The sequence below is a fragment of the Macaca fascicularis genome, chromosome 13 (genome assembly GCF_037993035.2).
Source record: "Macaca fascicularis isolate 582-1 chromosome 13, T2T-MFA8v1.1".
NCBI classification, from domain to species: domain Eukaryota; kingdom Metazoa; phylum Chordata; class Mammalia; order Primates; family Cercopithecidae; genus Macaca; species Macaca fascicularis.
Window position 1 is genome coordinate 85,422,563 of NC_088387.1, and position 12,222 is coordinate 85,434,784.

Below are 12,222 nucleotides of genomic sequence, written 5' to 3' on the forward strand. Positions count from 1 at the left end.
GAAAGTATCTCATGAATACTTTTTTTTAAAAAGACATAAGCAATTAAATATTAATTTTCACTTCTTTTTAGGCCTTCAGAAACTCCTTTGAGTAGACAATACAACTTTTAAAAAGCTCTCCCCCTTCCCCAGTTTGGCTCCTATCCTAGCAATTGTGGTACATGCTGCATGGCCTGCTTGCTCCGAGTGTTTGTCTAGCAGTCTGTGGGTCAGCATGGAAGTGGGCGCTGGACAAGGATGAAGAAGGAACACTGATGGACCGGGAGGCTGTTGTCCAAAGCTCCTGTTCCCAAGCCAGGAATAATGAAGCTTTGCCAGGTTAGGAGCCACTACTTCAAGTTTCTTAGGTTTTCCACAAGCAGAGCCCAACTTGCAACAGATTTCCAAGCTCCCAGCGTCGCCAAATAAATATGCCACATGTTTAGTTATATGTGTTATGTAAGAATTTAAAGTCCTCTAAGGAGAAAACAGGAGCAAACAATTTACTCAGATACTCAAAAATCTTTGAAAGAATCAAGGCATCTGAAGTCAAGAGCCTGAAATTTTAGAAAGGAGAACTTCTGGCTACAGAACCCCTGTTAACCCTTCCATCCAGCGTCCTTCCTGTTTCTCTTTTGCTATCAAGTATTGTGCACCCGTGTTAATATTATCCTGAGTTAAACAGGAACAGAATGGTAGAGGAGTGTTTGATATATTTCAGAAGTTCAAAAATTCTTTTTGCGGTATTCTTATTTTGGGACTTTATATAATAGCTTCTTCAATGAGTTGTCCATAAAATGGCATAATAATAACTCCTATTTCAAAAAGTTATTGAGAAGATTAAATAAGATAATGCATGCAGTATGTCTGGTACATGCAATATATGTACTACATGGATTCTGTTATTTATTATTAATTCAAGAAGAAGTTAGCTGTGCTGAGCAGCTTCTAATTTTGCCACCGCAATCATGCCAAGATGTGCTCTGCCTGGGCCTGGGGTGTTCATTTTTGGCAGGGATGCTCCCCTGCAAGGAAAAGGAGAGCCAGGCTGTTGGAGTTTGAATTCCAGCTCTGCCACTTCCCAGCTGTATAGGCTGAAACCAGTTTCCTCACTGCCTTACTCCTTGGTTTCCTCATCAGTACAATGGCTTATTCAAATTGGAAGTCATAAATCTACTTCACAGGGTTGTTATGGAGGATTCAATAGGCTAATATTTGTAAGGTGTTCAGAAAACGGTCTAGCACATTCAAAGTGCTGATTTGCATTTTCATTGATTTATTTATTGAAACGGAGTCTTTCTCTGTCACCCAGGGCGGAGTGCAGTGGTGCGATCTCAGCACACTGCAACCTCCGCCTCCCAGGTTCAAGCGACTCTCCAGCCTCAGCCTCCCGAGTAGCTGGGACTATAGGTATGTGCCACCACACCTGGCTAATATTTGCATTTTTAGTAGAGATGGGGTTTCCCCATGTTAGCCAGGCTGGTCTTGAACTCCAGGCCTCAAGTGATCTGCCTGCCTCAGCCTCCCAAAGTGCTGGGATTACAGGCGTAAGCCACTGCGCCCAGCCTGATTTGCATTTTTAAAATAAAAAGATGGATAGGTAAGTAGCTGGCCTCTGCTTTGGGAGCAGGAAGGGGGGAAGGGTCATTCTCTGTGGCAGTAGTGACTGGAAGCTGGAGGTGAGCCTGAAAAGAACGAGTCCTAAGCACTTCCTCCTGGAAGGAAAAAGTGGCACCAGGTGGGAAATATTCAGAAAACATTGCTAGGACAATAGTGGAGCTCCAGCTGCAGAGGTTTTCACCCCCTTGCTAGAAAAGTTCTAGAAGTGAGATAGATGCTTATTAACCTACGATGGTGTAGATATAAGTCTGTGCAGAAACGAGATCAGATGATCAGATGGGCTCTTTAGGCCTATTTAATGTAGTATGAGATGAAGTCCATAAACTGGACCTTGATAAAACCTTCAGCATGATTTGAGCAATGGGTAAAAGTAGTAAGACAAAAAGCCATTAGAAAAGGAATGAAAATGTTAGCTATCTGACTTTTCCTAAAGGGATTCCTTTGGTTTTGTTTGCTTTTAATATTTAAAGACTTCCAAGTCTATACCATTTGTCACTTCAAAACCAATAACAACAACAAAAAAAGAACCCAACAATGTTTACATAGAAATCTACCATCCCTTCAACTGAGCTTTTGGAGAAATGAGGATTTTGCAATGGGAAAGTATTCTATCTTCAGAAGCACGGTGACAGCAGTCCTATTTTTGAATCTATATCCTCCCTTGAATCTAGGAGGAGGACACAATCACATACCCCTGGCCCAGTTCTCCAGTGCTCCCCATTCACCCAGCCCAACAGATGCTCAGACAGAGCTGTTACTCTAAAAGCCCAGTTTCCCATTTCCCTTGCACAAAGTAACACGTGGTCTACCTACTGACCCATCTCCTGGCTCCTGTGGCCCACAGGCTCTGGTCTGCCGATGCTGGTGGTAGAAGCAGCAGAAGGGGATGGCCTTGGCAAGATGGTGGGGGTGGCCACAGCTACAGTGACAGCCAGAAGCTGCATCAGAGTGACTGGCTGTGCAGTTGTCGCTGGAATGGGTGGCCTCTGATAGGCTTTTGTGGTCTCACCTGCAAGAAAATGGAATTATACCAGGCCTACAAAATAACCTGTAGGCTCTTATAGACCTAGAAATAAAATAAATGTTGATTGAACACTAGCTATGAGCACAGAGCTGTGCTAGCCACGGTGAAGTGTGAAACCCAGGTAACAGCCACATTCTTGCCTGAAAGAATGTATGCCCTCAGAGCAATCACTCAATCAACCAAAGATTCAATAGCAATAAAATAAATGACAGGTCAAAACTATAGCAACATAGAACATAGACGAGGCAGAACATGATTAATTGCTGAATTAATTTGCTTGGCGCCACTAGCAATGGTTTATGTACATATTTTTTTGTTTTTGTTTTTTGCTGTTTTGGTTAGCATTGGCCTTGGAATAGAAGACAGAAGGTACATTTGGGGCTTTCACTATGACTTAGAGAATACATTCTAGATGTTCTAATGTAGGTTGGTTCATGACTAGTCAACTCCTCTGGGCCCCAGTTTTTCTTTGTCTGTGAAATAGGATAACAGAATTAACTGGATGGTAAGGACCATCCAGATTCTACATTTTTTTTTCTTTTTTGAGACAGAATCTTGCTCTGTCACCCAGGCTGGAGTGCAGTGGCACAATCATAGCTCACTGCAGCCTCGAACTTCTGGGGTACAGTGATCCTCCATCTAACCTCCCAAGTAGCTGGCACTACAGATGCAAGCCACCATACCCGGCTAATTTTTAATGTTTTTGTTTTTGTTTTTTTTTTGTAGAGAAAGTATCTTCCTGTGTTGCCTAGACTGGTCTTGAACCCCTGGCCTCAAACAATTCTTCTGTCTCAGCCTCCCAAAGCTCTGGGATTACAGGTGCAAGCCACTGTGCTCGGCCTAGATTCTACTTTTAAATGGTGCTCTTCATCCATGTGTGATGATTTAGATTGCTTCTCTCCTTTTAAACACCTCTGTAGTTGGCTCCCTATAAAGCAAGTCTCAATTTGTTAGTGCTCTGAGAATATCTCTGAAGGTTTAGAGTAAGGGGACAAGTGGCTACCCACTGGGCACTGGAGTTTTTCTTGAGAACTGTGGGTTCTCAGGGAGACACACGATGGCCCCCAAAGTAAACAGCTCCTCAGTCCTGGGAAGGAACAACTCAGTGTTGCTTGTGCCTGCAGGGCCCCATTGGGGCATGCCAGCTTCTGTCCCTGTGCACCTGTATCAGCTGCTAGGGCTGCTGTAACAAACTACCACAAACTGGGTGGCTTAAAATGACAGAAATTTATTCTCCCACAGTTCTGGAGGCCCAAGTCAGACATCAGCATCACTGGGTCAAACTCAAGGTGTCAGCAACACTGAGCTTTCTCAGGAGGCTGTAGGGTAGACTCTGTGTCTTGCCTCTTGTGGTTTCTGCTGACTGCTGGCATTCCTTGGCTTGTGGTCACGCCACTTTAGTTTTCAAGGCCAGCATCCTCAGTTGTTTCTCTGCTCCGTCTTCACATGACATCTGATATGGTTTGGTTCTGTGTCCCTACCCAAATTTCATCTCAAACTGTAATCCCCGTAATCCCCACCTGTCAAGGGAGGGACGAGGTGGGAGGTGATTGGATCGTGGGGGCAGTGTCCCTCATGCCATTTTCGTGATAGTGAGTTCTCACAAGCTCTGATGGTTTTATAAGGCAGTCTCTCTCTCTCTCTCTCTCTCTCTCTCTCTCTCTCTCTCTCTCTCGCCTGCTGCCATGTGAGACGTATCTGCTTCCCCTTCTGCCATGATTGTATGTTTCCTGAGGCTTCCTCAGCCATGTGGAACTCTGAGCCAACTGAACCTGCTTTGTTTGTAAATTACCCAGTCTTGGATAGTGTCTTCATAGCAGTGTGAGAACGAACTAATACAACCTCCTCCTCTATGGATGTGAAATAATCTCCCTCTGCCTTCCTTTTACAAAGATGCCAGTGATTGCATTTAGAGCCCACCTGGGGGATCCAGAATAACCACCCCACCACCATCTCAGGATCCTTAATTTAATCACAGTAGCAAAGCCTCCCCACATTTTTTCTATAAAAGGAAACATTCAATGGTTCCAGGGATTAGGACATGGATATCTTTTCAAGGGCGTTTTTCAGCTTACCACAGCATCCTAGCTCTGTCCTTAACTCTGCTTAGGGTTGATACATTTTTGCTACACAGCACAGCAGAACAAGGAGATAACATCTGAAATAAGAAGGTGCTTCTGTCTCGGTGGGAACCATCCACCTTCCCCTTTGACATTGTATAACATCCAGGAAAGTAGTGCCAGAATCATAGTCCTGGACAAGTGATGCAGACAAATGTGTGGTAGGGTGTTTAGACCCACCGCCAACACCAGCACCTGCTCATTTCCCCACCCTGACTCTGCCGTCTTCTGTAGGGATCACAGCACTGATTTAAGAGAGCAGGTCAGCAAATGGTAGTCCTGGAATCGGGCTGGAATTCAGCCATTCGGTCTGCTCTTGCAGGCATTAGCTGGTCAAGGTAGGAAGCCGATCTTTCAATTGCCTTGTTTCTTGCTAAGTTGGTCACCTTTAAATCTGCCCGTAGCTTGTGCCAGGCAAATCACTAAAGAGCTGGCAGCATCCTCCTTCAAGCCATCCTCAGGCAAAACTGAATCTGCCTGATTCATGACATTTCCATTATTTTAAAGAGTTTGAGCTTTCATAACAAGTACTAGGGAAGTTTCTAATTTCTCCAAAGTACTTCTCTGTCTTACCCTCTGGTAAATGCTACCAGGCATTAATGCCTCTTTAGGGAGATGCAGGCCCAGGTTTGACCAACTTCATCTAGGGAAAAGCCATTTAACAAATCCACTTGTATATTTTATGAAATAGGGTGTAATTAATAATTTGGAAAGAAACATACATAAACTGAAAAGCTATTTTACTTGTAAATTTTTCATGCAGTTGCAACGTACTAAAAATAAAACTTCTACTTGCAAATAGTGAATACTTTTTGCCACCTAAAACTTATTGTATATTGAAAATCTGAGTTATCTTTTTGTCACACCATTGGCTAATCCCATGGATGCTGACTATCTCAGTTTGCCTTTGCTAAAATTGATTTGCTAGAGAAAGGCTCAAGATCCTGAGGGCAGTCTTTGTACCACTTGCTTATAATGCAAATGCTTTCAAGTGGTCATAAATTCAACTAACAGTCATGGGCTTCCACCAGCTTCTGTGGGCTGTTGTTTTTGCCTGCTCTCCTTTATGGATTAGAACTGTCTTTAAGAGGGAAGATACATGCCTGTAACCCCAGCAGTTTGGGAGGCCGAGGTGGGCGGATCACCTGAGGTCAGGAGTTTGAGACCAGCCTGACCAGGAGAAACCCCGTCTCTAAAATAGAAAATTAGCCAGAGGTGGTGGCACATGCCTGTAATCCCAGCTACTCCAGAGGCTGAGGCGGGAGAATGGCTTGAACCCGGGAGGCGGAGGTTGCGGTGAGCCGAGATCGTGCCATTGCACTGCAGCCTGAGCAACAAGAGCGAAACTCCGTCTCAAAATAAATAAATAAATAAATATTAAAGGTAAGATAGAGAAAAATTATTCCTCCTATCCTAATTGCTCCCAATTCCTCACTGAACATACTGCTCTTGATTTGATCCAAGGTGCATTCTTCATGGAACCAAGTTCTTTTTGAGCCTTTCGGAAAAAAACTAGTAAAATAGTTTCTTCGTGCAATCTCAGCTACATGGAGGGTTGATCTCTTTTCAAAGATTTTTATGGGAAACCATTTCAAAACTTCCCTTAAAGGCTACACATATTCCTCATGTGGGCGTGGTTGGAAGAGCTCCAGGCAGCCACCTTCTCAAACGTAGCAGGCGGTGCCACACAGCTCTCCCACACCTGGCTCATCGTTAGAACCACACTGGAGGTGTTAAAATGCAGGTTCCAGGGCCCTGGTCGCAGAGATTCTGACTCACTGGACCCAGAGTGGGCCGTGTAATTCTGATTTGTGAACCACAGCGAGGGACTCAGCCGACAGCCAGGGAAGGCAGAGGGGTTTTTCCCACACCAGCTTCAGCAGCCTCTAACCAAGATTTACTTTCCCTTCTCTTGCTGTGATACTAGGAATGTGCCTTCCTAGTTTTTTATAAACTTCTACAAACCAACACGTACCTGGTTTTATTTAGCTCAAGGCTCTAGCCAGAAAGCAGCTGCCTGCCTAATGGTTACTAACTGCCAGGGCAGTGGGGGCGTGGTGGTGGTTTTAAACAGCATTTAAATCTCAGGGAATGCCTGTTCTCAGTGTGAGTTGTACAGGGCAAATCAAAGTGCCTTCTATTTTTTGAGGAGGATAATTTCCCATGGTAGAAGGTTATCATGCTTTTGGGGGTCATGCTGGCCTGATTAACCTGTTAATTCATATTCTCAGACAGATGGGGCACCTTTTATAGGGGCATGCCGAGACCTCAACAGTTGCTCACCCTTCATCTTCTCTGCTTCCCCCAATGACTAAAGGAATTTTGTCGTTTAAGGAAGACGAAGGGGACCACTCCTTTCATTGTACTCATTGAAATTTTCTGAGTTCATGAAAACTTACTCCTAAGTAAGACTAAGGACTTAGGACTTGGGGACTAAGACCTTACAAAGTGAGGTTCTTCTATTCCCAAGAATCCCTTTTATGTTGGAATGCTGGTAGTTTAGCTCAGGGTCTTGCACATAGGAGATGCTCACTCAATGTAAATATCGAATGAATAAACAAAATGAAGGAGTAAATAATTTTTCAGACTCTGACCATCGTAGATAATCTAGTAACAAGGAGATGATAGTAATGTCTAGTGATACTGACATCAAAAGTTTAAATGGTTTGGTAAAGGGGACAAGTGACATCAGCAATGCTTGGCTCTTGCTAGTTTATACATTTCACAGAAAGCACCCTCAGCCACCCGTACTCCTTGTGGATGTCAATGACTCAGGCATCTGGAACAAGTGCTTGCTGGGGGTGAATGGTGCTTGGGGTAAATAGACAGTTTTAGAAATTGTCTCTGCTGTGGAGAATGCACAGACCAAGTAGACCTTTATTATCTGAGTTATCATTTGGCTATAGTTTCTCTTCCCAACGCTCTTTTCCCTGCTACTTTCCCTGCTTTAAGGTGATACCGAGTTTGCATACTTTTTGGGCTGCTTAGAACTATGGCCTTGGTGAGTTACTAAACCTCTCTCAAGGTCAGCTTTCTTATCTGAAAAGGGAAGATACTGGCACTCTGCCTCGGGGTTACTGTAGTGCAGGTGTGTGGCACAGAGAAAGTACTGGACAGACGACTACAGTCGCAGGAGGTTATGTGGCCCTTCCTGCTTCCAGATACAGGCCCAAAGCTGTAGCCAGAAGAGCATGAGTACTCCTTTCTTTTTTTTTTCTTTTTTTTTTTTTTTTGAGACGGAGTCTCACTCTGTCACCCAGGCCGGAGTGCAGTGGCACGATCTTGGCTCACTGCAACGTCCACCTCCGGGGTTCAAGCAATTCTCCTGCCTTAGCCTCCTGAGTAGCTGGGACTATAGGCGCCCACCACCACGCCTGGCTAATTTTTTGTATTTTTAGTAGAGATGGGGTTTCACTGTGTTAGCCAGGATGGTCTCCATCTGACCTCATCATCCGCCTGCCTCAGCCTCCCAAAGTGCTGGGATTACAGGTGTGAGCCACTGCGCCCGGCTACAAGCACCCCTTTCCAGAGAGATGCCACGAACTTCCCACAGGTGAGGCCTTTCCAGTAGAACCTGCACAACACCCCCGACACCCCCATCCCAGGCCAGTGGACAGAGAGAAAGGACCTGAAGAACGGGAGGGGTCAGAAGCCACCTTTTAGGGAGTGCTGTGTTCAGAGTCAGAAGATATTTCCTCCCTTCCTTCACACTTTGTCATACCCAAGCCAAATGAAGGTGCTTGAAGAGAGTCATTCGTCAAGATTGTGGGGACCTGCCAGGAGGGCAGGTGGGTATCTTATTTCCCACCAATCTTTCTGCAGACCCATCATAGGCGTGCAAATCCAGCAACAGAGCTTGCAGAGTTTTAGGGGTGTATTCCGGGAGCCTTTCCACTCAGGGTAAAAATAGGGGTGCTTGACATGTGGTCCCTGAAGTTGGGGGCTTTATGTGAACCTGGGGACTGTTTCTGCCCTAGGGATCTCTGAGAGGGGGAGGGGTGCAGCGGGAGTGGCTCAGGACAGCAGGGTTCATGCAGCAAAATGCCGGGAGGAAGGTGACCTCACCCCATCCCAGTTCTCCGACCCCGGAGACAGCCAAAGAGAAGCTTGGCTGTTCCCACGGCTCTGTGTGAAGGGGCTGCCCCCGGGGGCTGCTGGAACCAGGCATCAGTATCTACCTTGGAGAAAGGAGTGGGGGCACAGATTTCTGGCCCAACAAGAGGGTGCCAGGATGAAACTAAACACTGTCTCCTTGCCTTTGATATCCACACACATCACCTACCCAGGAATCGGTGTTGCATCTGGCTCTGCAGAGCCACAGGGTCAGATGAAACAACAGAGATGCCAGCCACTTAAGGAGACCTGTCACCCATTCTTCATCTCTGTGCTCAGGTCAAAAGAGGACAAGCGATATCTCAGAAATGGCCCACGAGGCACCAGACCCACTGCCACTTCACGGGTGGTGGTGGGGAACAGCTCTATCCTTGCAACTAAACAAACAGGACTAGACCACTGGATCCATTGAAAAGTCATTAGAGATAGAGCTGGAGCAGTAATTAAGAGAAAAGACCAAAAAAAAAATTTTCTTATTTGTATACTAAGGCTCCTCAAATCAGGAAAATCAGAAATCCATATATATACTATTAGCATAAGAAAATCTAGAATGGGCCAGGCACAGTGGCTCATGCCTGTAATCCCAGCATTTTGGAAGGCCGAGGCGGGCAGATCATGAGGTCAAGAGATCAAGATCATCCTGGCCAACATGGTGAAACCCCGTCCCTACTAAAAATACAAATATTAGCCAGGCATGGTGGTGGGCGCCTGTAGTCACAGCTACTCGGGAGGCTGAGGTAGGAGAATCGCTTGAACCTGGGAGGTGGAAGTTGCAGTGAGCTGAGATCGCGCCACTGCACTCCAGCCTGGCAACAGAGTGAGACTCTGTCTCAAAAAAAAGAAAAAAAGAAAAAAGAAAAAACAATAAAATCTAGAATGATGGTTTAGAGAGGGGTTTCTGTTTGATGGAGGGTAATTTACTTAACTTCTCTGTGTTGCATTTTCCTCAACCAGAGCAATAGTATAGGCCAAAGTGGTCTACGGTGATTAAACGCAATGATCAGGTAAAATTCTTGGAATGATGCCTGGCATACAGCAAATGCTCAATAAGTGCAAAGATCTACTGCTATTCTTAAACCATGTTCACCTTAAGTACATGAATAGAACCCGAACTATCAGGCTCATAATGTATTAGCTAGCCCATCAAGTTTCTGGAAGCAATGCAAAATCCCATTATAAAGCGACTCACAGTTTCTCTTTGTGTGGGAAATCAGAACACCTCTGGAGACACAATAATGCATAGTACAGTTCTTGATTTAACACAGAAACCTGGAAAATGGTATTTCCCTGGCCTGAGGTCTACCAATACCCTCTTTTGTGGTTCACATGGAAGCTGAGTTGGCACAGCCCTGTGGCAGTGTATTTTTGGCCTGGGTTATTTGGATTAGCAGCTTGCTGTTATCACATAAACCACCTCGTTCTCTTTGCTTCTCTTCATTTCATACCTAAGTAGATACAGCCTTTTTCCTTTTAACTGCCAGGAAGCATTTCTGGACAGAATGTCATGCCGTTTTCTAAAGTAACAATACAATAAAACTCAAGGCAACAGTCAATCTGAATGAAAATGACACAAATATAGAGACACAATCTCGGAATTGCAAAAACAAAAAATAAAGCTTTCACTCTTCAGCCCCAGCCATCTGATCTCACTGATTTCTGTGCCCATGTTCCCGGCATCTGTTAAAATATTGCCAGAACCAGTGGAGCTTGACTGGTTAAGATGTTAATTTCTCCACTATCTCCCAAAACACATCGCGCGTTTATGGACTCAGAAGGTTTAGATTCAATCACACGTGAGCACTTGCCTGCTTGGGCAGCTGGACTTTTGGATGATGAGTATGTAAGAGCTGATGGGTAGGTTACACCCTTTTTGGGTTTACTTTCTGCAAAAAAGAAAAAAAAAAACGAGATTTATTTCTAGAGCTAGAGGTTTTAGATGGTTCTGTACTAAGTTGAATCCCTCCTTTCAATTTATCTCTCTTCAGTTCAAGAAAATCAGTCTCCCTCATGCTGAATTGTTGATTACGAGAATGTCAAGTGGCATTTTGTTCTCCTGTATAGCTTGTGTTTTATTACTATTAGAATGGAAGCAACCAAATCTTCATGACTCAGAGTTGCTTAACATCAGCAATCCTTCTTTCACCTGGGAAGATGTGACATGGAAGTGAAGGTTTTCATCTGTGTGGCTTCGAATGTTTAATTATATCAGGAGGTGAACGGGAAAACCTTCCACATGCTCTCCTTTGAGATGATGGAGTGCTCCGGTCATAGGCTGGCTACCTCTCACTTTCACAGACCCTGTGGGATTCATTTGAATTTCATAGCAGCAGAAAAACCTAAAAGTAGGTAAATATAGGTCAACCTTGAAAATAACCATGTGTTGCTCACCCAGGGGGAGACACGGTAGCTACCAGGCAAGGAGGAGGAATGGTAATGTCTATTATGGAAAAAAATAAGCATAAAAAAATTGCCAAAGTCTTCTTCTTTCCATAAAAGGATGCCTGAAATTCCACCATATGGGCTTTGTTCCATAAGTATGTGAGAGTGCCACTGGAATATAGTAAGCCCCCTGAAGGCAAGTCATTTGTCTGACTTGGTAACTGTTGAATTTTCAGAGCTCAGAGCAGTTTTTTCCTGGCATGAAGTAGTTGCTTGAGAAGTATTTATTCAGCGGGGGAATATCTTAAAGCTTACATCTCTGTTAAAATTAAAATACCTGGGTAGTAGTACTACCTATTAGCCAATATTACATCTGGTAATGAAAGCATTTCTTCTCCCATCTGCAGGGAATACTTTTACAGGATGTGAAGATGGTAAGCAGTGTTGCACGGAGAACCTAGGTGGGTGAAGGAGGATCTAGGGCACTATCTGGCCAACCATCCTACTGGCCCAGGGACTGTAGGGTCATGAAGCAGAAAGAATAACAGGATCTCAGAAAGAACCTGGGATTAGGAGTAAGACAATCTAGGTTTCTGTTTCTATTTTACCTTTCATTAACTGCCCCAACCTTTGAGGCTCTTGTGTTTTCATTCAGAAAACAGGAATAATGACATGGCCCTAATAACTACACGAAGTTGTAGACATCTAATGGGAAAAAAATGTTAAAATGTTTTGGAACTATATATCTCCATAGAGATGCAAAAATGTATTCTGGTGTTACCTGTAAGTGCCACGTGTTTGGGCTTACTGGCGTTACTTCACCTCATTAAAATCACCTGGGGAACAGGACTTGGCATTTCCAAGTCCTCCACCAATGTCGAGGCCAGCTCCAAATGACAATGATTGAGGTTATTTTAGGCCCAGGGAGGGCCCCATGGCTGTGGACCACACTATCTGCAGAAAGAAGACACCTTCTCTCTCTGTTAT

At 44.5% G+C, this 12,222-nt stretch overlaps 1 protein-coding gene across 6 annotated transcripts in view; it reads right to left on the bottom strand.

Annotated features, from left to right (window-relative positions):
- Positions 1-12,222, bottom strand: part of VIT (vitrin) — a 128,208-nt gene that overhangs the window by 46,060 nt on the left and 69,926 nt on the right. For all 6 annotated transcript variants that reach the window (XM_045369503.3, XM_005576140.5, XM_045369502.3 and 3 more), the window contains exons 6-7: positions 10,662-10,739; positions 2,417-2,608 (exon numbers count right to left, since the gene is read on the bottom strand). In XM_045369503.3, the coding sequence (XP_045225438.2) occupies positions 2,417-2,608; positions 10,662-10,739 (270 nt within the window). The remainder of the gene's footprint in view (positions 1-2,416; positions 2,609-10,661; positions 10,740-12,222) is intronic.